The following is a 25,244-nucleotide window of genomic DNA, read 5'->3' on the forward strand; positions in this document are numbered from 1 at the left end:
TCACGTTTATCCAAGGTTCAGTCATTCAAAACTCAAGCATATTTTCACATTAGCAAGACAGATATTCAGTTGCTTAAATATATTTATTATACCTAAATATGCACTTTGTGTATACTTTGTGTTTGAAGCTTGTCGCAGAAGTGTGCAGCGATAATCAGCCATCATTGATGGATTCCAGTTGCCCAGATACAGTTTCACCATGACTGAAATGTCCTGGTGAAATCCTTTACCAAGCCTGCTACTGAGAACACCAAGGTTTTCAGGGAAGAAGTCTAAATGGGAATGCAGAAAATGAATCTTGAGCAGCATGTTGCACTTCCTGGTTTTGTGTTCTTGAAGCACATTGCCAACCAGCTGCACGTAGTTGGGTGCTCTGTAGTTGCCAATAAAAATTTCATCAACATTCTTGAATGTCTTCCATGCGGTCTTTTTTATATCCCACCAGAAGTTCTTTGAATTGCCTTTCATTGATGACCCGTTTGATTTGTGCACCAACAAAAATGCCTTCCTTAATCTTGGAATCAGTTATTCTCTCTTGAATTATGAATTGAAATAACAAATATTGGGGATTTCATGACAATGGTGTGTGGTATGAAAATGTGATAGTGAATTTTCATGATCAGCAGCTGAAATCCATAAGATACACCCACAATATTGAGGAGGCAAAATGTTTGTTGTCCAGTGTTATTGAATCCAATGCATTGAATTGAGAGCTGTGGAAGATCATCTCTAAAGTTTCCTCAATTTTGTCATCCCAATTTCAATGACCTATGGTGGAAATTGTGTCTGGCAGGTTTTGCAGTCTTTAGTTTAATTCTTTTTCCATTTTTTTTTACAATTAAATTGCATGAAGTTGTAGAATTTCCCTATGTTTATCGTGTTTCACCTGTAGCACCTTTCTCCTTTTCCATGGAAATTCAAGTTATGCAGCATGTTGACTACTTGTTGTCAATTGCATGGAAGGCTACTCAGTCTACTGATTTTATGATAGATCTCACAATGCTCCCATCAGTCCCAATTCTCTGCTCCCCATCTTAATCAACTTCACTCTGATTGTCTTGCCATCCACCTACAGAGGGTAGGTAATTAATCAGACAGCCAAGCTCCTCTTTCAGTTTCAAAGGAAACTTGAGCTCCCAAGTGGAGTTCCATAGAGCATGCAAATTTGCACACTCTTTGCACACTTATATTTTGCACCACTTTGTGTGTCTGTACTTGAAAATCCTTTAAATGGTCAAAGATTTAGTCACGTTTAATTTTGTAACCTTGATGAATTTCAGTTTTCATTACAAAGCTTATTCCTCCAACAGAGCTGCAACACTGAGAGCATGAAAATGGTGTTGTACCAAGAAGTTTCTGGAATGTCTGCCATTGATCAAAAGCAGTATTTCTGGCTAATTTGTGGTGGAAAAACCTATGCCTTGTCTATTTAAAGTCACAATGTTAAACTTAAAATAACTTCACCTCTCTTCCTGTCAAACTTGACACCAAATTCAATAAAGTCACAATTGAGAAAATATTCATTTCCCACTAAATTGTTGGTCAATCCTAGTTTATTACTCTGCTGTAGGACACCTTTTAACTCTAAATGGCTCAAAGAAGTTCAGACAGCATTCCACAATGTCCAGTGGTCCCACAGGAAACTCTTGGCAACTGAAGATAAGATTTCCTGATTAGTCATAGCAGGAGTCGTATATAAAAGGCATTTAATGTAGTTGGGTGTGGGTTAAGCATTGGCTTGGGCACTGGGGAAGAAACTTCTTTAAGATTGTTTCTGAAAATGTGTGTGAGAGGAGCACTGTTATGAGGGTTCATAACTTTTTCAAAATTTGGTAAAATGTATTGCATGACATTGGACAACTTGGTGTACAAGTATAGTCAAAATGTGTCTTGGATTATATTTTTAGTTTTCACAGATTAAATCATCTGAACTGAATTGTAAATTTGATACTGGAGTTGATTTTGTTGATTTTTACACTCAAAGGATAAAAAAAAGCTACAGAGTAGCTATTGTTGGAATAGAAGTGATAGGATCAGTTATCCCAGTCTAATTATTCTAATGATGAAAACCTCAGCTTGAGCAATGGTCACATTGCTCCTTGCCTTCTTATCACTCAGAAATCCTACAGAGATCACTGATGAATGTTGACTGCATAATACATATCAGGTTGGCTGGTGTTGTACTGCTCCCTGTAATAAAGCAGGCTGCTGAAGCTTTTGGCCCAGATAGACATGAAAACTGGTGGTTTTGATTTAATGGTTCACTTGCTTAACCACAGCAAGATACAGTAAAAATAGTGGTGGGAGGAATGGGGAAGGTGAATCCAATATTGAATACGTGTGTTGAGGTGGTAAAGTTGTAACTTATTGAAGCCTCTGCCTCAGGTCGAGAACAAACTACCTACAGCAATGAAGAACTGATGGGCAAGTGACTTTTCATATGATAAGTAATTAAGACAAGGAATAATGAAGCAATCGATTCTCTCTAATGAAAAACTAGGAAAGCATTCATAGAATCACACTGCAGTACAAATGTGCACCAGTGTTATTTGTTTAAATGAGCTGCTATGTTGGAATCCTGAAGAAATACTAACAGTAACACCCTTCATGACACCTGCATAACCGAGTCTTTACAAACTTGTTGTTCAGAAAGCATTGATATCCTGGTTCAGACAAGATCGGTTATGTTAATTTTAAAGTTCATTATTGTGTTCATTAGTAGCAGAAATGTTGCCTAGATGAACTAAAGACACGTGCAGCATGCCACTTGACCCTAAAAGATCCATGGGTTTGAAGATGCTGGAGTAGATCTAGTGAATTATGTTGGAATATTTGGGTGGATATACAAGGGTAAAATTTGGATTGCAACTCTGCCAAGTGAGATTCCTGCGTTCACTAGGACCACATGTGAGATGTAGCTAGCTGTGTCTGATTGCAGGTGGCTGCTGTCTTTAATAGATGTGCTTTAAGCTACAGTCAGTAGGCAATTGAGAGAATTGAAGAGTCACGTTGAAGGAATCTCTGTAAACACTAAACCTACTTTCTAGCGAAGGAAACTGAAAATTGCTAAGCTGAACTGTTGATCTTGCTGCTTTAGTGTTATCTGATCTCAGAACAGACTGATTTCAGCATCATCTGAAATTGAAGGCTATCATTCCAAATTCTTTTTGTTGTTATTTATTTCTTTGAAATGTGTGTGAAAATAATTACCAAGTGCTTCAGCTTCTCTTTGAATTAGATGAAACCAAAGTAAAAAGCTCACAAAGCCAAGCACAACTATACATCCTTTCCAACTTATCATTGCTTGGCTCTGCACGCCATAAAAGGGATGGTGAGCTTTGGACGTGAGTGGAGCACAGACTTACCTTGATACGTTCAGATGCTGAAGAGACAGGTTATTGCACAGATTAAACTTATTCCCTTCAATGTTTGGCTGTTAATGTAATTAGGTATCTGAGATGATTAGGAGAATTGATGTACAGTAGTTGATAGAAAAATAGTGTTTGTGGTATATGAAATCAACACCTGGCCATTCAAGGGTTGATCTTAAATATAGCTTCATGTTGAAGGGTGGTAGGAATCTAAAACACTCCTCCCCAGAGACAATTCCATTAGGAATTTGTTAACAATATTACAATGGATTTTTTGATAGTGCTGTTCACATGATGTGGAGTTAAGCTGCAAATCAATTGTTAACTAGTTGAAGTGCTGAGGGTGAATTGCCGGTTCAAGGCTGGAAGACTTGCTTCTGTTCCAACCCTTCTACCAACTGGCCTTGAGAAAATAGGGTAGGAACATGTACGGTATGACAGCAGAAGCTTCTGTTTAATAAACAAGAAAAACTCCAACAGACTGCTAGAGAGATCCTTTCAGGAACAGGATTTTGGAGTGTGTTCAGAGCAGAGTTACTGTTTGGTCATGTCAATCAAATCCTTTTAAATATGTTACCAGATTTATCTATTTTGTTCCTTTCTATCTCTGTTTAGGTTTGTATGTGGATGAGTCTGTCTTTTCAGTGGTCAACACCCCATAAAGATAATCCCCAAAGATTTGAGGGAACGTCATTCAAATATTGGCCGAAAACATTGACTGTTTATTCCACTCCATGGATGCTGCCTGACTTACTAAATTCTGCCAGCATTTTGTATACGCTGCTCAAGATTTCCAGCATCTGCAAAATTTTGTATTTCATATTTATTTTAATTCTGTTTTTAATTTTGTCTCACTGTTATCCCAGTGAGTATGGTCAATGCCAGCAACATGGCTCTTTCCATCTAATAAATCCAGTACAAATAATCAGATAAACTGGCTTGAAGATTTGTATGATCACTATGCAACCCTGAGTTCACTGGCTTTTTTTTATATCTTCCTAACTTGCCATTTTCCTTTTACCACCCATTTGTTGAATGCTAATTGTAAACATTGACTAGCTCTTCAACCCGTAGCGACATCAACACTGAGTCCAGCACTAACCCTGTTCAGTAACTATGACTGGTAAATCCAGTAGAGTTAGCAGCCCACAAAGCAAAGCATCAGTCCTGAACCATAATTTTCTGTCTAGTTCAATGGCATTGGCCCTTCCTGGTGTTGGTCGAACACTAGCTGGATCTTCACAGAATCCAGGACCTCAGCCTGAAGACACGCTTGCACGCTGGTTTGAAGATTTAATATTCTCATCATGGTTCAATTAATATCAATCTGTTAATTGAACAAATAAAACATTGATTTATATAGTTCCTTTAAGTAGTTTCACATGATTAACAAATTGTTAACATCAGGCCACGTGAGACAATAATTAGGACAGGCCCAAGAGTTTGGCGAAGGAGATGTGGCAGGGTTCTAGACTGTTAACAGTGTAACAATAGAAAGTAGAGAGCATGGCGAGGTTTAGACAGGTTATTCCACAACCATGTGTGTGGGTCGCCATAGGAAATCAGGAAAATGAATTGGGAAAACTACAGTCCATTTACAGTACTTTCCTTGTGTAACTTCAACTACTGTTTCTTGCAATTACACGAGCTGTCTGTGCAGACTCTAGCATTAGCAGAGCTCTGAGCAGGCACATCTTGCTGATGTCAAAACAATGAAGTTATAACAGGAATAATGTTTCTGAAAGATTTCCCTGGGGATTACGGTTTCCTTGTTAGAGCCAGGTGTTTGTTACAGAAGAAATTATTCATTGGAAAATAGACTGGCCAAAAGCTCCTTGTCATTTTTTTATTATTGGTTTCAAGGCACAGTACATAATTATAAAAATTCAAGTTACATTAAAATGATCCCACAGATTCCAATCTAATGCTATTGTAATGTAGAGTTGCCCTTGACAATCACTCATTAGCATGTTCATCTTAGTTTCAATTAAATGTTTATCATTCACCTCGTATGATCCAAAGACAATCAGTATTCTTTAAAATTTGGATTCCCTGCTTATGTTGCATTGATCAACGTTAACATTTAAAATACATTCTGGATGGTAATCATATTCTATCCCATCACCACAATATTAAGCTGTAAATTTGCAACCTTTATAGAATGAAGGTGGCCAATTTAACCCATCATTCCTGCAGAGGCTTTCTAAGAGCAAGCAACTTGTTAATTCTAACTTTTGGCTCCTCTGGTGTTAAAAATGTTACCTTGCCGTGGGTTTATCCAGTTACCTCCTGAAGACTGCAAGGGAACCTGTTCCATCACATCTGTGGGCAGAGTTCCAGATTCAAACCACATGCTTTGTAAATGATTTCCTTACATTCCTGTTAATTCTCTTCAATGAAATTTTATGCTTGTGGTCTCTAGTCCTTGAACTGTCCACCAATGGGAACAGCCTGCCTCTATCCACCATAAAAAGACCCTGCATCATTGAATATTTTTCCATCAGCCTTGTTCAAAGAAAACAGGCCCATGCTCTCCAATAATTTTAGGTAATGAGTTCATTATCCAAAGCGCCATGTGCATTCATCTCCTTTGAACTCACAGCGAAACCTGTAAGCGCAATATGATGTGACCCCAACTGAGCACAATGCTGGAGCTGAGGCCAGACACGTCTTTATAAAGGTACAATGTTACTTCCTTTTGGACGTGGTGCCTCTGTTGAGGAAGCACAATATTGTGTATGCCTTGTTAACATTTTCCCAACCTAACCTGCCACTTTTATTGACTTGTGCACACACAGACCTGGTGCTTCTTTTCTTTTCAAAACAGTGTTCTTTATTCTATATTTGCCCTTCATTCTTACTACTAATATGCATTGCATCATATTTCTTGACATTAATCTGCCTCATATTCAGCTGCCTCAAATTTGCCCAGTGCTCCACCCTTATTAATATCTTGCTGCAAATTACCACTAATTTCACAATACTGCCGCATTTTGTGTCGTCCTCACATTGTTAGGCTTAAAAACAAAAAGGATTGCTGCTTCCCTCAAAAGCAAGCCCCGTGCGTCACTGAGAACTCTCAATTTTTTTAAATGCAGCATTGAGTTTTGACTTGTGGCTGTTCTCTGCGAGTTGGGGAAATGAAAATAAATCTGGTGACTTGCAGTGTAACTTAATGCTGAGCCACACGAGGGCAGCATTGAATCAGACTGCTCTGTATATCGCACAGAACTTCCGACCCAGTCCTTAGTGAATTGACCCCAAAATGTTTGTGGTGGTTTGCACTCTAGTGAATAATGCAATGCAACGATATATTTAAAAGAGTCGGAATTAGGGCTATTTTTATGCTTAAAAGATTGAAGAGAATTTTTTTTTTTGTGATTTATTTTCCCTAATTGGCCTGTTTCCTCGTCGAATTGAATCTTCAATTCCTTCCCCAGGGCATTCCATTAGAGTGGAGAGTACATATGTTGTGCTTAGTGTATGGGAATTGTGTAGTTCAAGTCAGAAGGGACATTGAGCCTTTTATAGAGTCATGCCTAATGGAAACAGACCCTGCAGCCCACTGGGTGAAAGCTGACAATCAACTGCCTACTTGGACTAATCCTACACTGACCCATTTTATTTTCCTCTTAAGCCCTTCAGCTCCATAAAGATTACCCCCTACTCATCCACAAACTAAGTACAAGTTACAACAACCAGATAGCCTGCCATCTTGCACATCCTTTGGGACACTGGAGGAAGCCAAAGCAACCAATGTGGTTGTAGAGAGAACGTGGAAACTCCACACAAACAGTACCCAAGACCAGGATCAAACCTGGCTCACTGGAGTTGTACAGCAATTCAACTGGCTTGTAGTGCCACTGCAGGGAGATTGAACGAGGGTCAAGAGTGCTAAATGCATATCTAATAGGATTCTGAGTGGGGAAGAACACAGGCAAAAGCACAGCTGACTTGAGAGATTAAGGATGAGCAGATGAAAATTTAGCATTGAAGCATGACTTCTGTGGAAGTCAATGTTGGCCAATAAATGCAATGCTCAGGGACAAACAGGACAATGCAGAGACAGAGGTTGGATTTAGTAGCCTGGTTAGGAGAGCATCGGAAAACTGGAATTAATGGCATGGATGAGAGTTTTGGCAACAGATAACCCAGGTCATCAACTGATTTGGACAAAATCATGTAGGAAAATGGAGCTTATCCAGGTGAGACATTGTCAAGTGATCAGAAACTCACTTTGAAATGGAGTATGCAGCAGGCTTGTGAAGATAGGGGGAGTTGCCAAGTAGAAGCACTGAAACAATGATTGGTGTGTCTGTCTCACTGAAGATGCTGACACTGAGCTTCCCAATATTTTGCTGGATTTTTAGAGACTAAGTATACCAAGGTATGTAACATGTGGGCACTCAACCTGTGGTTATTAAATTGTGTTGCCAAGGAGCAGTTATGAGGTCCAGGAAGAACCAATGGCTGAAGATACCAGTGATAATAGTGCAAGGATGGGAGAAGCTGTTGCTGGTGATTCATAGCACCAACTAGATGGGGAGAATGGAACTGTTGTTCCTGATGGACAAGGGGACAAGGGAGGAATGTGTAGACAACTGTGGAAAGGGCAGCAGACTGCTCATAAGGAGAGTCTTTGTCACACCCACAGTACAGGGTGTTTTAGTGATTTTGGTGAGTTACCATGGTGTCATTTAAATAATTAAAAAGTTTGATGTTTGAATTTCCTGGCTCACCTATCACCTCTTTCCAATTCATCCAACACTGCTGCACCTCCCCTCTCATCCCCTCCTGGGCCTGTTGCTGTAACTTCATTTTCAGTTGTTCTTGTCTACCCCCACCCTGTGGTTTGTGTGAGTCCCTTTAGAGTTACGGGTGCTGGAATGGGAAGAAGGTGCTGCGGAGGGGCTGTCTAACCTTTCTAGTACTGTGCCATCACTTTATCTCAATGTGAACAAATTACAATATGAATATGGTTCATTGACAATAATAATCCATCTACAAACTTATTTAAGTATATGGGATGATCAATCTATTCACACACACAATTAACAAATGTCTGTATATGTTGCAGATGTCTGAAGTCATGTTTGCATTAATTCCCTGCCTAAGTTGTTGACTTCTCTTTAGCTTTGAAGCTCCTTTATACTCAGGCAAAGTCCTTGGGTTTATTTCTGTGGTTTGAAATCTTTATTTTTAGAGATATCTTGGATGAAGGGATTGAGTCCATAGCACCTATCAAGCACCCATCTAAAATAATCTCATTCCCCCCCCCCCCCACACACTTCCCTCAACTCTCTCCAGCTTGCATTTACCTACACACTGGGGACAAGTTACAGTGGCTAATTATTTAACAAATGAGGAACCTACATGACGAAACCTATGTGGTCACAGGGCGAACACACAAATTCCACAGAGACAGCACTCAAACTCGGAACTGAACCTAGAAATACAGCCTAGTGTTTGTGCTCAGGGCTTGATTCCCCCATGTTTTTGCTGTTTTCAAGTGCCTGCCATTTGGCAAATTCCAGTGAAGGGTTAACAATAAGTTGAATTTATTGGAGAGTGGATAAGATTCCTGTCTCAGCAAGGATCTGGACCCACTGTAATTCCCCTATCGCCACAATATGTCTACAGTGGATGCAATCTCATTGGTTCTTCATGTGGCATTTGATCACCTGGATAATACTAGTACTTATGTCTGGCTGCTGTTTATTGACTGCAGCTTAGCTGTTTACACAATCATTCCTATAATTCTGATTTAAAAAGCTCCAAGACTGGGCCTCTCTACCTCCCTCTGCAACTGGATCCTTGACTTCCTCACTGGAAGACCAGTCTGTGTGGATTAGAAATAACATCTCGACCTCATTGATAATCAACATTGGCACACCTCAGGGATGTGTGCTTAGCCCACTGCTCTACTATCTCACACTCTTGAATGTATTGCTAGGCACAGTTCAATGCCATCTATAAATTTGCTGATGACACCACTATTATTGGCAGAATTTTAGGTGGTGACATTCTTCTAAACGCCAGTGAGTACAGGCCCAGAAGAACCATCAAATACTCCTTGTGCATCAACCCATTCATTCCTGGTATCATTCTTGTGAATCTCCTCTGGGCAATCTCCAAAGCCAGCATATCTTTTCTTAGATAAAGGACCCAGAACTGTTCACAGTACTTCAAGTGTGCTCTGACCAATGCATTATAAAGCCTCAGTATTACATCCTTCCTTTTATACTTCATGTCTCTCAAAATCAGTGTTAACTTTGCATTTGCCTTCCTTGCCACCAACTCAATCTGCAAGCTAACCTTTCATAAGATATGGCATTTTCACAAACTTCAAGACAGCAGGTAGTGAAGTCAAATCATAGCTCCAGTATCTGGGCTTAATTCTGATCTTTGTAATTAGAAACAAGAAAATCTGCAGATGCTGGAAATCCGAGCAACACACACAAAATGCTGGAGGAGCTCGGCAGGCCAGGCAGCATCTATGGACAAGAGTACAGTCGATGCTTTGGACTGAGATGTCGACTGTACTCTTTAACATAGATGCTTCCTGGCCTGCTGAGTTCCTCCAACATTTTGTGTGTGTTGCTTTATAATTAGAATTGGTTTACTATTGTCAAATGTACCAAGGTACTATGAAAATTTTGTCTTGCGTACAGTTCATACAGATCAGTTGATTACACAGTGCATTGAGGTAAAACAATAATAGAATGCAGAATAAAGTGGAATAGCTACAGAGAAAGTATTACAGGTAAACAATAATGCCCAGGAAGTTGATAGCAAGGTCAAGAGTCCATCTTATCATACAAGGAAACTATTTAATAGTCTGATAATAGCAGGATAGAAAATGTCCTTGAGCCTAGTGGTACATGCTTTCAGAGATTTGTATCTTCTGCCTGAAGGAAGAGGGGAAAAGAGAGAATGCCCAGGGTCAATGGGTCTTTGATTATGCTGACTGCTTTACTGAGGCAGTGAGAAGTATAGACAGTGTTCAGAGAGGGGAGGCTGGTTTCTGTGATGGGTTGAGCTGTGTCCACAACTCTCTGCAGTTTCTTGCAGTCAAGTCACATGCAGAGTAATTGCCATATCAAGCCCTTGTGCATCCAGATCAGATACTTTCTATGGTGCTGTATGGAGTTTTCATATTTTTAATATTGTTCTTCACTATCTACAATACCACCTATTTTAGTACATCTACAAACTTACTAACCATATCTTGTACATGCTCATGTAAATTGTTTATATAAATGCTGAATAACAATGGGTCCAGAAAATCTGACTTCTCTGTCCTGACTCACATCATGTCTTTATTGTTGAATACTATTGTTTCTCACCAATGCAAAATTAACATTAACATTATCACCCTTGTTTGTGGCCCTCCGTGTAACCACTCTCTACCAGTTTTACAACTCTCTGAGCTATAATTCTGGCCACTTTTGTCATCCTCAGATCTAACCTCTCACTTCCTATGCTTCAGTTTTCTAAAGTACTGGAAATATTTGTTAATCTGATAGGAATTACATCCAATTGTCCATAAAATCAGCTCAGCTGACTTCTCCAAATTCCCGAGGCTGCTTGATCATTGGAGTTTTACTGCATCGAGGAATAGGATCCGAAAGATGGAAAGGGAGGAAAGCAAGAGGAGCTGCTGTCTCACCTTCCAACAATCTGGGTTTGATCCTAACCTCTGGTGCCGTGTGTGCTAAGTTTCTGTGTTCTGTCTGTGACCACGTGAGTTCTCTGGTTTCTCCCTGCATCCAAAAACATGCAGGTCAGTTGGTTAATTGGTTACCATAAATAGCCCCTAATTTAGCTGAGAGGTGGCGTCTTGGTGGGATTGATATGAATGTGGGGAAAATAGGTAAAAGGAAAAAATAGTTGTGAACTAGCGTAGACTTAATGGACTGAAATGCTTTCTTTCTATGTGGTAAGGAAATATGGAATTTATGGAAGCAAGTGGCCCAATCTAGCTGTGAGTTCCAATTTAGCAAAAATAGAATTTCTTGTCATTTAGGAACTTTAATTCTACTGATGCTGATTGTTACTCTTGCTTCCTGTAGATTTGCCATAAACGTGCCAGTTTGAAACACTCTGGAATTTTACGCTGAAGCCAGAAATGATGTTTTTGCCAATTTTAACAATAGCTTAAAAATCTTCATTGTAATTAATCTGCACTTTAACCTGCCTATATCCTTAATTGGGAGTTATAGCTTTCATCATGTAGTAATGAAGGAATTGTTCATGAGAATGTTCCCAAAACTGGAGGGGTTTGCGTATGAAAAGCATTTGATGGCTCTTTGCCAGTACTTGCTGGATTTTAGAAGAATGGGGGGGGGGGAATTTCATTTAAACCTATTGAATATTGAAAGGTATAAATAAGGTGGATGTGGAGAGGAGTTTTCAATAGTGGGAGAGTCTAAAACGAGCGGGCACAGCCTCAGAATTTAATGGGCATCCCTTGCAAACAGAGATGAAAGGGAATATCTTTAGCTAGAGGGTGTGAATCTGTGGAATTCATTGCCACGGATATCCGTGGAGGCCAAATCATTGGGTATATTTAAAACAGAGGTTGATAGGTTCTTGATTAGTAATGTTGTCAAAGGTTACAGGGAGAATACAGGAGAATGGGGTTGAGAGGGAACATAAATCAGCCAATGTGGAATGGCTGAACAGACTTGATGGGCTGAATGGCCTAATTCTGCTCCTATGTCTTATGGTCTCATGGTTTTCATTGCCTGTAAAGCACTATGGGGGTGTCATAGTTTGAAGCCATTTCTTATTACACGAGGTTCGGTACTGCCACATAACCACATGTAATGTGGAGGCACTTCAGATCGAATTTTATGGGCAGTGAATAAATAGAAGCATTTTTAAAAGTTTTTGAATACTTAAAAGAAATTACAACAATAAGTAATTGTGCTTAGCAAATTAAGGTTAATTTTAGTGGTTTAAATTCAAATGGATAATGGCCAATTTAAAGACCCTTAATGTTTATATTTTCAAACCGCATCAAAGAAGAGGATGAGTTTATTGTCAAGCATGCACAGGTGCAATGACAAACATGCAGCAGCATCACAGGCACTCAGCATCAGATAAGCAGATTTCACAAGAAAGACGGGAATTCAACACAAATCATACACAGAAAGAATAGACTTAGAACAAAAAAGAAAGCAAGCCCATTGTAATGCAAAGTGACAAAAATGGTCATTGTGTTGCTATATTGGCTGATAGTGATTGGGGCTGCGTAGTTTAGTTAAATAAGCAAATAGCTGAAGCGAAGTAGCTGTTTTTGAACCTGGAGGTGGTGTCCCCTCAGGCTTCTGTACCTCCTGCCTGATTGATCAAAGGTTGTGCTGGTGCACTGAAGATGATGTCTAACTTCATCCATCTTGTCTGCCTTCTTGCCAGATGGCTCCTGAGAAATGGGAAGAGGTCCGTGTTTCAGAGGCCCTTCCTTGGCTCATTCATTGTCAGCGGAACGGGACTTTCTATTGCAAGCAACAATCTGCTGGAAAAGCTCAGCAGGCTCGGCAACATCTGTGGGGGGTTAGGAATTATCCACATAATCGGTCAAAACCCTGCACCGTCCCGTAGATGCTGCTCAACCCGCTGAGTTCTTCCAACAGATTGTTGCTCCCTTTCCCGCACCTACACTCTCTTGTGTCAGCTCTACGTTAATTTTTTTTTTGGGTAAGGTCATCCTCTCCAATGCTTCGATGACTTAGTCTCTCGATTAGAGTCACTGGGTTTAACGACTGAAATTGGGGTGACTTGAAGATGGAAGCGGCGTACTGTAGTTCAAGTTTCTATATTAAAACCTGACCTTGCTGTACGGGAAATGACTAGCTGTACCGGAAAATTTATCTCACGGGCAGGATGCAACAGCACGCAAATACAAATCTTTGCAAAGTTAACCACCGGGAAGCAAGCAGTCCCGGTTCTTCTCAGTTTGCAGGTGCACGGAGAGTGACAGATCAAGGGTCCGCCGCACAGCCAATCCCTCGCTGCCTGTGTTGATTAACAAGTGGCTTTCGGGCGGCGCGTAGTCCGGCAGGTAGGGGTTTGATTGACAATCGTCTGCCGGCAATTGGAGGCTGCAACCATTGCTCTGGGGCATCAGAGGCAGAGCTGATGTTAGGCATCCTCGCTCTCAGCCTGGTTTAATTGCATCAGTGCAAGTTACCCGAGGTCCCGAATTAATACAAGCCGTGTTATTTGCAAGCTTCTTCACCAAGCGATTACCTTGCAGGAAACTAATACGAAGCTGCCTGTTTGTTCCTCTGAGACATTAAGATATTAAATCCGAGGAATCGCCATGGATGTAATGAAATTGACACTCTTGTTCCTAGTGACGGTAACTATAAGTGACGGTAAGAACATTCTTCTTTAATTTAATTACTAGAAGGAGGGAACTTACTTTATTCATAGAAACAGGTTTATCTGCGCCAAATTTTAGATTTTTCTTTATCTATACGATTTTTACTTTCAATAATAGTTTGTAATTACTGCTCAGAAAATATGCATCGCATCATTATGTTTAATCCTACATTTCAAGTCGTCCCTAAAGAGCTGTCTGCATTTTTTTTAAACAAAGTAAACGAGGGATTTCCCTGGCTATTAGCCTTTAAAGTAAAATTCACTCTACCTGTCGGGTCGTCGGTGTGAATTGGCTTCAGGCTACCTTTCAGTGAAGGAATGCTACAGGTGGATTTCGGAGTGGAGGAGCTCGTGGCGACTGGGTCTATGAGTAATCAAGGACGAATATTTGCAAACAACTCCCTTTTTAAATGCCTTTTTTTTTGCAAAGAAAAATTTGAACGTAAAAAAAAAACCCGCTTCCGAAGCGCTTTATTTCCCTGGTGGCCCTCGCAAAACGGAGTTTTTGAAGGTAGGGTTCCGTACACATACTGCTGTCTTCGATGAGCCACGAACTCTTCTGCGGGTTCTCTGTAATCTCCCACTGGGGACGTCCCAGTCATCTCACAACTACCGCAAACGGATTGAACTATGAAGCATATTTTTTTTTAAAACAAAACAGCTGTTAAACACAAATACAACCAGGGGCTTAGATTTTGTTTTAAGATAGAGTACCATATCTTGGTTTCACCATTTAAGCGAGCGATATAAATTTGCCACCTTAATATTGCCACTGCCTGGCAATCGTTCTTTGTTGTAAATGATCGGCTTAAAAACAGAACTGGCTTAAGATCAAAAGCTCTCGAATCTTGGACGAGAGCTGACAGTTTAACCTCCTATAACAATTAGGCTGGGTCCCAATATATTCTATTCGATTGCGTACGTTTCTCTGGGAGCAAATTGTTAGTTTTGCCTTAAATTTCATGTAACTGTGATTAAATTTTTGGGAAGGAGACTTGGAATTTTCATGACCAGAGTGATCTAATGGGATTTGTGAAATAGTTTCTAAGTATAGTCACGTTTGTAAGACGGGAATCACGGTAGCCAATTAACGTACAGCAAGGTGATAATAGGGAAGTATTTTGGTGAAGCTGTTTAAGGTGATGCCTTGGGAGGAGTTCCCAGGGAGAGGTCGCACTGAGAGTAGGGGCAGAAAAGTTGCTGTTGGGACATGTACTGTGCAAGATAGCCCAAAGATTAAGAACGAAATATCGGTACTGAAGATACCTATTCAGTAATAAATTTTAGTAACAATTTGTTTAAGTAACCCTTTCCAGCAAAAGTAAATGAAAATTTAAAAAGCAGTAGATGCCAGGTGTATATATAATATATGGAGAAAGTTGTAAACACTCAGCAGGTCAGGCAGCATATGTGGAGAGAGAATTTGCATTTTCAGGTCAAATCTAACAAAGAATTTTCAGCCTGAAGTATAGGCTCTCTTTCTCTTTCCACAGATGCTACCTGACGTGTTGAATGTGTCCAGTGTTTTGTGTACAGTTACAACTTGCATTTATCATGGTATTGTAGTAAAATGTTTTATTATGTTTCAAATCTCAAAACTGAAGGTGGAAAACATTAAGACTGGTTACCCAATCCCCAGGGTTTATTTTAAAGTATTTGAGTGTAAACTGCAGGAATCATTTGGCTGAAGGCTGTGGTGGGAAAAACAAACTCAGGCAAGCACAAGGTAATATATCTCTCACTCTAATCTCTCAGATGTATATATATATAAAAAACCTGGCTGAAAAAGTAGAGTGTTAGGTTACTAAGTTTGAATACAACACAAAAATTGGTAATGTTGTGAGTGAATTAGAGGACTGGCAAAGGATATAGCTTGATTATAGATCAGTTGCAGATATGGGCAGAGAAATGGCAGATGGAGTTTAACCCTGCCAAATGTGAGGTGTTGCACTTTGGGAGATCAAATGTCGAGGGATAGTCTACTGTTAATGACAATACCCTTAACAGTGTTATCTTGTGGTCTATAGCTCCTTCAAAGTGGCTAAACAAGTTGATAGGACGGTAAAGAAGGAACATGGCATGCTTACCTTTGTTAGTCGAGGAATTGTGTTCAAGAATCGGGAAGTAATGTTGCAGCTTTATAACTCTAGTTTGGCCACATCTGGAGTGCACTCCATTATAGGAAAATTGTTGAGGTTTTGGAAAGGTGCAAAAGAGATTTACTAGAATGCACCCTGGATGAGGGGGCATGAGCTACAGTATAAGTAGAAGTTGGACAAAATTGAATTGTTTTCTTTGGACTGACATAGGCTGAAGGGAGATCCAATATAGGTTTATTAGATAATGAGAGGCATAGATCGATAGACAGCCAGTGTCTTTTCCCCAGGGTTGAAATGGCTAATACCAGAGGGCATGCATTTAAAATGAGAGGGGGCAAGTTCAAATGAGATGTGTAGGGCAAGTTTTATTTCCACAAAGAACGTAGTGGATGTCTGGAATGCACTGCCTGGGGTAATGGTGGAAGCAAATATGATAGAGGCATCCCAGAGTCTCTGAAATAAGTGTGCTGAAAAGGGAAAGGCATTTTGTAGGCAGTAGGAATTAGTTTAGTTGGGCATTTGATTACCTATTTAATGAGTTTGGAATAACATTGTGGGCCAAAGCACCTGTCCATCTATACTTTGTTGATCTATGTTCTATGTTTTATATAATGAGGCATCGCAAGAACTGGAATGGTGGCCAGCTGATTGTCCTTGGCTCCAGGGAACTCCCACCGTGAGAAAATTATACTAGTGCTGGGATACTAAAATCAGAATGTGTATTTGTTAAAGTTTATTTTAAACATTGACACAGCTATTCCAGAAAACATTATAAATTCACAAGTTAAAGTTTATTGACCTCCAAAATCATTTTATAAAATGGCTATTCTCCAGTGTCATTAAACAGAAGTGATATTGACTAAATGGAATCCTTTAAAATGATTAATATTACTCATTTCAGAGGAAAACACTTGCAGATTACTTTATTAGGAAATCAAGTGAATAAGATGGAAATAGCATACTATTTTTATTCACCAAGGTTGAAGTATTTTATGAAGTTTGGAACTTTTTCAGGTTGCATCATCTTGAAGAAAAAGCAGCTGTTTTTCTTTATTCTTGCCGAATTTTTTTTTCCTGTTTTAAAATGTGCATGATTTGGAATAACAGCATTTACATAAAATCTCTTAGACTTAACACTGAGTTGAAGAGTTTCTGATAATTATTCTGGTATTTCTGTTTACATACTTTTGATTAAATATTTGTTTCTTGTGCTATTACACACCTTTCTGCCATATTTTCCTTTATCAATAAGCAATCCAGCTTTCCATCCTACCATATACCTTCCCAGTCTTCCTTGCCCCAGATTTCCTGCATTTAAAAAAAAGATTTGTGTCTGAAATTTTAAACTTACAATAAAATTCATTGAATTGAAACAGTTTCTATCTCCGTGGATACTGCCTGATCTGATGGGTATGTTCAGCAATTGGGATTTTGTTTTAGAATTTGTACCATGTAGTATTTATGTCATGACACATAGGATGTCTATGTGAATATGTTACAATTTATGGCAAGTCATTGATTTAATTATTTCCCATTTTATTTCACTTTCTTTCATTATCCTCAACCCTTTACCCACAACTAGTGACCTTCATACACTGGACTATTTTGGACAGCCCTGATCTGTAGATCTACCATTAGGATCAGAGGAGAAACCAACTGTTCAAATCCTTGAGACAGTGTCAGGAACAAGAACCATTCCTACATCCCTTTCCCCTTCCTAGCTTTGTAACAGCTCAGCGCTAAACCACTGATCTCATTGTCCAGTCCACTTCCTCACAGCATTTCAAACTATCATTGTGCTCCTTTGTTTCCACAATCAGGAAATTACCTTTGCTGAAGTATTTCTGAAGCTGAGAGATAGATTAAAATTATCACCCATCTTGATTTAGATCAGACATTCTGCCTCCTTTCCTGCTTGAACCTGAGTGGGATGCATTTCATGCAAAGCGTGCACTAATAACTCTGGTGTATTTCTAAATGCACTCTGTTGGAAAAGAGCTGCTTTTAGTTGGAATTCATAACTCTGGGCACACCCTCAACACCTCATCCATGAGGGTGCACAATACCTCCTGCAGTTAGAGAAGCTCGATCTGAAATGTGAATCAGAATTGGGTTTAATATCACCAGCTTATGTTGTGAAAATTGTTGTCTTTGCAGTGCCAGTACAATGCAATACATAATAGATAAGAAAAACATGAATTCCAGTAAGTATGTGTGTATGTATATTTAAGTAAGTAGTGCAAAAATAGAAATAAAAAAAACAGTGAGGTTGTGTTCATGGGTTCAATGCCCATTCAGAAATCAGATGGCAGAGGAGAAGAAACTATTCCTGAAATATTGAGTGTCTGCCTTCGAGTGAACAATTTTTAAATAGCACCAGTTGCGTGTGTTTTAAAAAAAAACAGTGATTTTTTTTTGTTACTGACAGTAAGACAATTCAGAACTGTTTTGCTCACCATGGTTTCAAGCGTTCAGGCTTGGAGACGCTAAAATTGGCCAGGTTGTGAAAGTGAAATGATTTCACTACTTAACCAAGTTAGGAACTATGAAGAATTTCAAGGTAGTGACAATCATCTTGAATGTTACAATGAAGATTAAGATTTGTAGGATAAAATAGTTGAAAGCATTGTATGAAGGCAGTCCATTATCTGCACTAGCTGGCTGCATTGCTTTTGTTTATTTACAGTCAATCAAAGTACACTTCATGAATTCCTCCAATAATAACTATTAGGAATTAAAGCACAGTTTTATAGTACTGAAGTAGTGTTGATTTTGTCCTAGTTTGTTCTGCATCCATTTATATGCATCATTTGTTACTCAGTTAAACTTTTTTTTCCATATATGCTTTTTAACTATTTCCATGAAAGTTTGGCTAATCGACAGTCACTTAGTTGGGCCAAAATGTATTTGTCCTGATGTGTCCCAATTAACCGGAATCCAAAGTATATGTTATAGTGTGTGTGTGTGTGTGTGTGTGTGTGTATAAATATTCCTGAAGAAGTGTATCTGGGATAACTGAGGTTGGGGACAGTCAAACTACTGCGTGCCTCCACCACATACTTGTGACATATTATGGAAACTTACTGCTTGACACTGGTATGTTTGCTTTTTGTACTGATGTGAGTTCTGTTACTGTTGGGAAACTTGCCCACTGTTTTTCTCACGACCCTGGGGCAATGAGGCAGCATTTTACTAAAGAAAAATATAAAAAAAATAACATTACTGTATATAAAGTGACATTAGAAGAAGTGACCACCTCCTTAATTAACCCTCAAAAGACCAGTGTTTGTCACAGACCCATAGATGATCGTATCATATTAATCTCATTTCACTTTGTTCTATAATAGAGTTCCCTTAAGTCTGTTGCTAAATATTGTTCTGAGATTTAGAAAAGTAATTATTTTTTATTTTAAGAGGGACCCAATAACTTACATTAAACAGAAATAAAATAAAGATGGATTTTGGTAATAACAACATAATTATGAAGCAATTTGAATTGAGGAGCTTATTTTACTGCATCTCTTATTTTAAAAAAAAGTCTTGCAATGGAATGAACCCACAATGGCAGCTTTCTGATGCTTTGTGGAACAGTCAATCTAACAGTGAGTGAGCATTTTCAGGTTTATAACAGCAGCACCATTGCCTACATCCTGATCCTCAGTGCATTACACAACATGCTAGAGAATTTTAGAGTCATAGAATTCAGAGGTTATTCAAGCCTAAAAAGCAGGTCTCTTGGCCCACATAGTCCATACCAACCTTCAGGCATCCATTTGTACAATTCTAGGCTAATTCCATTCTCTTCCTGCCCCACATCAACTCCCCTCAGAACCTACCACTCAGCTACACACTGGGAACAAATTCCAGTGGTCATTTAGCCACCAAGCCGCATGTATCTGGCATGTTGTAAGAAACCAGAACACCAATGGGGAACGCACATGATCACAGGGAGACCACGCAAAAACTAAACCGAGTCTCTGGAGTTGTGACTTCAGCAGCAAATTATCCCAACCTCCAATGATGCTCCAAAGCCGCTGCCTCGACCCTTACACAATTCTGAGACCATTAGTTGCAGCTTTGATGTTGAGCGTAGTTTGAACCTGACTCCTTCCCGAGGAACCATGAACCTGCCAATGTAGTTCTTATCCTAGTCTGGGAAGGCTGCCAGAGCAGTGCTTGGAGAAGTCACAATATCCATAAAGCATCATAAAAGAAAAGGATAATGCAGGAGCCTAACATAGATGGGAAATGTGAAACTAAATACCCTTCAAAGCAGCACAAAGAACCTGCTCCCATTACATGAAGCAAAGTCATGTTACAAGTTAAAATAGCTAACATAGTGTGAATGTGTGGTTTATGGACAGTATGATCGAGGTTATTAATCTGACATATGTCCTAAACAGTACTTCAGATTCCATTACTCACTTATTCATTCATGGAACATGGGTATCACTGACAAAGTATTGATTGTTTGTTAATTGCTTCCCAGGATAATTAAGAGTTCAGCACATAGGTGGCTGTGAAGTCACATCTTGGTTGACCAATGAAGGACAGCCAGTTTCCTCCTGGAAGGATATGTGAGTTCCTAGGTGCTTCATAGCCATCATTGCTGAGACTAATATCTGAGTTGATTTTCATGCCGTTGTACAGATAAGTTGGCCATTTGGGCCAACCTGTTTATGCTGAATGAGATACCTATTTATCTTAATCCAACCGGAAGCTACCTATGATAATCCAACTTTTCCACATTTGGCCCATATCCTTCCATTCCTTTCCTGTCCAAATGTTTTTAATCACTGTAATTGTACCTGTCTCTACCACCACCTGTAATGGCTTGTTCCATATACCCATCATCCTCTCTGATAAATTTGCCCATCAACACTCTTTTAAGTATTTCTCCTCTTACCTTAAACTTATGTCAAATTTATTGAAAGGTTCCAGTCACTGTCGTGGCATTCAGATTTGTTGGTTTCAGTTATGTGTACACTGTACAGTATTTTGATACTGCACTACTCAACCCCAAATATAGTCCCAGTGCTTCATGTTTAAAGGAGTGAATAGCTAATTTAAGTTTATATCAAAACAAACATACCTGGGTCTAAAACATCTTCCAGACGTGTGACTTATTGAGTACCTTGCATTCAGCTTCTCCTTCCAAGTTCTCCTCAGAACCCATTCATCAGGCAGTCCAATTTAAAGTTCAAAGACGACTTGTTTATCAAAGTGCATATATGCCACCCGGAGATTCATTTTCTTGTGGGCATACACAGTAAATTCAAGAAACAGTAGAATAATGAAAGACCGCAATTAACAGGATGGACAAGCAACCAATGTGCCAATACAAATGGGGAGAAAAAGAAATAAATATCAAGAACATGAGATTAAGAATACTGGAAAGTGAGTCGTGGGAACAGTTCATTTTTGAGGTGAGTGAAGTTATCCCCTCTGGTTCAAGAGCCTGTTGGTTGAGAGGTAATAACTATTTCTGAACCTGGTGGTGTGAGTCCTGAGGCTCCTGTACCTTCTTTCTTATGGCAGCGGAGAGAAGAGAGCATGGGCTGGGTGGTGAGGGTCGAAGAGTGATGCTGCTTTCTTGTGAATTAGTCAAGTATTCTTAACTAAATATTAACGGGTTATTTTGGGGACCAGTCACAAATTGCATGTAGTACTTGCATCATCCAGAGAATAAGGGGCAGAGTCTGCGTACTCCTTCTGTTAAAGTGCTGGTTTCTCCTTGGTTTTTTCCTACATCGCAAACATGTGCAGGTTGCTAGGTGAATTGGCAGCTGTAAATTAATATGCATAGTGGTAAAATCTTGAGGTGGGTAGGGAGATGGTGATGAGAATGTGAGGAAAATAAATTGGGAATGCGTGAGTCATATAAGGGGCACTTGGATAGGCAGAGAATGGAGGGATATGGACCATGTGCAGGCAGAAAGGATTAATTCAATTGGGCATCATTAGCTTGATTAGTTCAGCATTCATCATGGGCTGAATGAGCTTTTCCTGTGTTGTACTGTTCTATCTTCTATAAATGAACATAAATGGGTACATGATGGTCGTAGTGGGCAGAAAGGCCTGTCTCCATGCTTTATGACTCTTTGTATCATTTTCAAAAGGAGTGGAACAAATGGCATAATGTGTAGTCTGAGGGTTAAGGTCAGAAATGTATTCATTTTTCACATCAATAATATGAGTGTGATATGTGATATTTCCTATGTTATCAAACAAGAGCTCAATCAAGTAGAATTTTAAAAAAAGCTGTGGGCCTGTGTCTTGAGATTGGTTTGTTTTCAAAGGGATCTGGAGGAGCTCCAGTCAGCTGTGTGTGAAGAGAACAAAGCTATCAGAATTCCTGCACCTGACTGCCATTCCCTGTTTTCCCATTGTATTGTGCAAGGATGTGAGTGGGGGGGGGAGGGGGGAAATGGCTTAATCAGGCTCAAACCAGCTGCCCTTTTCAAGGTCAGTTTGTTTGCCTGCACGATCTGCTTTTCTGCATGAAGAAAAGCTACAAATGAGGTCACAGCGTCTGCCATGGCTGTGCATTTCATCAGCAGTCTGTCCACCAGACAATGAAAGGAAGCAAATTGTATGGGAGAGAGAAAGAAAAGACATAGTAAACACTTGGAAAGGAAATGCCGACCTAAACTGGGTAAGGTGTTCCCTCAATGCAAATGCAACGTCACAAATTTCAGATTCATATCTAAGTGAGGAACATATAATTTGGCCTGAATGTGACCTTGGGTATTATACGGTAGAGTTTGGCAGTTCAACATCATTTGATGCAGCTAGAATTCTTTCATCAAATGGATGGATTGTCTACCTTGTCCTGCTTACTGAATCATTATGCTATTGCTGATGGTGGCTAGGCTTGATGTTGCTAACTCTGGAGAATTCTCAAGAAAAACTAAGCTAGATTCAAGAGGAAAGTATGAGCCCAAACTCTTGTGATAAGGACTTTGTGCTTGGCATTTGAACTTGGCGAGGCTTTCTATTTTCAGAAAGACTCTTCTAAGAAATTGTTCATTCAGCGGGGAGCTGGAGGACATTACTTTGCCTCAATTGACATCAGTCACTTTGAGTCCTGCAGACTCTTATCTCACCAATGGTTACTTTTCAGCATATGAAGGGTATCTTTTTGATTACTAAGGGGGATGGATACATCTTTTTCTGTCCACACATGTATATTTTGAATGAGGGTCTAGAGATGGATTCTACAAACCCTGGTTTCCCTTCTTTTGTGCAGGTATACCAATAAAATAGTAGCATCCCTTTTACCACTTCTCTGATGCTTGACTAATACTTAGGTTTAATATGGGCTGCTAAGGTGAAATTGCTCTGGCCTGAATGAAGTGTTCCACCATTTATCAAGTGAGGCAGAAAGAAACCAGACATATTGACATATTTAAACTTTTTAATGATCTGAATTTGAGTACAGTATTTTCCCCTTTATTTAAATGACAATCAACAAATACTTCTGCTTTAGCCTCTTTCTTTCTTTCTTTCTTTCTTTCTTCTGATTTCATGGCCTTTATAGTTTGCCAGGTGAAGTTCTCTAGACAGGTACCCTACTGCACCTTTAACAGCAGTCTTATGTGTTCTCTCTCTGTCTCTGTTTCCTAATGACCAATTAGGTGGCTCAGGCCCTGGGTGTGCATCCACCCTGTGATCATTCCCATTTTGTATCTGAATGTCTGTGAACAACAGATAACAAAGCTCATCCATCAGTGAGGGATTAGCACATTGTCAGGTTATGCACCCACACACTTTCCCCTGTCGACAGGGGGCAAACAAAGTGGCAGATGACAAGGGATATGACTGCAAAGATGAGAACGTGTCTATGTGCTTACTCTCAGCAAGTCCCAGTGGAAGATGAAGGTTAAGCGACGGCTGCCCTTGGTGGTAGCCAGATAGACGATGAGCAATGCTGTGATCTCATCAAGTTAGTGAGTTTGTCATGATTCTCCTTTGAATTTAAAGGCTTTAGCTCTCTTTCTCCTTGCAATGGCAGGAAGTTTAAAACTTCTGTTTACTAGTATTCCCTATCAATGTGAGCGTGACTAATAAGACGGGTGTAGGGAGCCTGCTGGGGAAGTTTAAATTCAGGAAATTCCCAGCCCAAAAGTAATCTATAGTATAATTTAAACTGGAAATTTGTTGTGTGAATTCAAAAGAAGGAAGCTAAACAATAAGCATGCACTCTATTGTATGTTATATACTCTGCCTGTACCAGGAATGCATTATCGTGTATATTGTTCAGAGCCCAAGCAGTCTTCATTTGTCCCTGTGCTCCTTGCAGCTTTGCTCCTCTCTCAAATGTTGTGGCTGATAAAGGACCCTTGACTGTTGGCATTGCCTCAGAACCCCAAGATCAATCAACGTCACTGATTTGAGATTATACTCACAGTATGAAAATGAATTGCTACAATACATCTAGTTCTCCTGAAGGGAGGATGACCACAACCTTGTCATTGGGTTTGGAGGCCTGCACACCCCAATTACCTGGAGAGCCTTTTTGGTTATATTGAACAGTTGGCTTCCATGGTCCAAAGCAATACAATTATTCTTCATTTGTATTGTCATTTATTAGGTGGTTGTTCATCTCAAAAGTATTTCACACCATCCACTTTTGAATTATTTGTTGTATTAGTAACCATTCTGTGGTGAAACCGGCAGTGAGATAAATGAGCATTTTTTTGTGCTGATGTTTATAAAACAATGAATATAATCACCTACCAGCATAAATACACACTGTATTTGTTTAATAATTTAATGCAGTTACAAGGACTGCCTGTAATCCTCCTGGTACTTTAACAATAACCACTTGAAAACAGCCAGAAGTTGCCTCACCCAAAGAATAACTACAAGGTTTCAAAGTCTGCTTGAGAATAAAAATTAAAACCCAGGCTTGCAGACCTGGTATATTTTTCTATCCCAAAACAACCTGGAGGCAAATGTCATGCTTCTCTTGAAGAAGGGAGGGAAGCAATGGTCAGGAGCCTATAGGCCAGTTAGACCAACTTCAGATGTTGGAGTCCATTATTAAGGATGGTATTTTAGGGTACTTGGAGGCACCAAGCATGGTTTGAAGTCAGCACGGTTTCCTCAAGGGAAATCTTGCCTGACAATTCTGTTGAAATTCTTTGAGGAAATAACAGGCAGGACTTCCTTTACTTGGATGTTCAGAAGGCCTTTGACAAGGCTGCTAAATAAGATAAGAGCCCATGCATGGCATTTTGGGATAGATACTAGTATGGATAGCAGAATAGCTGACTGTCAAGAGAGAGAGTTGGAACAAAGGGGCCTTTTCTGTTTGCCTGCTGGTATCTAGTGGTGTTCTGCAGTGCTCGGTGTTGGGATCACTTCTTTTTGCATTATACAT

The 25,244-nt window shown here is 39.6% G+C and overlaps 1 protein-coding gene across 1 annotated transcript in view; it reads left to right on the top strand.

Annotated features, from left to right (window-relative positions):
* The first annotated feature begins 13,293 nt into the window (after positions 1-13,293).
* Positions 13,294-25,244, top strand: part of LOC132385262 (endothelial cell-selective adhesion molecule-like) — a 121,963-nt gene continuing 110,012 nt past the window's right edge. The window contains exon 1 of the mRNA XM_059957280.1: positions 13,294-13,753. Coding sequence (XP_059813263.1) covers positions 13,699-13,753 — 55 coding nt within the window. The 5' untranslated portion in view covers positions 13,294-13,698. The remainder of the gene's footprint in view (positions 13,754-25,244) is intronic.

This window comes from Hypanus sabinus, chromosome X2 (genome assembly GCF_030144855.1).
Source record: "Hypanus sabinus isolate sHypSab1 chromosome X2, sHypSab1.hap1, whole genome shotgun sequence".
In the NCBI taxonomy this organism is placed as follows: Eukaryota; Metazoa; Chordata; class Chondrichthyes; order Myliobatiformes; family Dasyatidae; genus Hypanus; species Hypanus sabinus.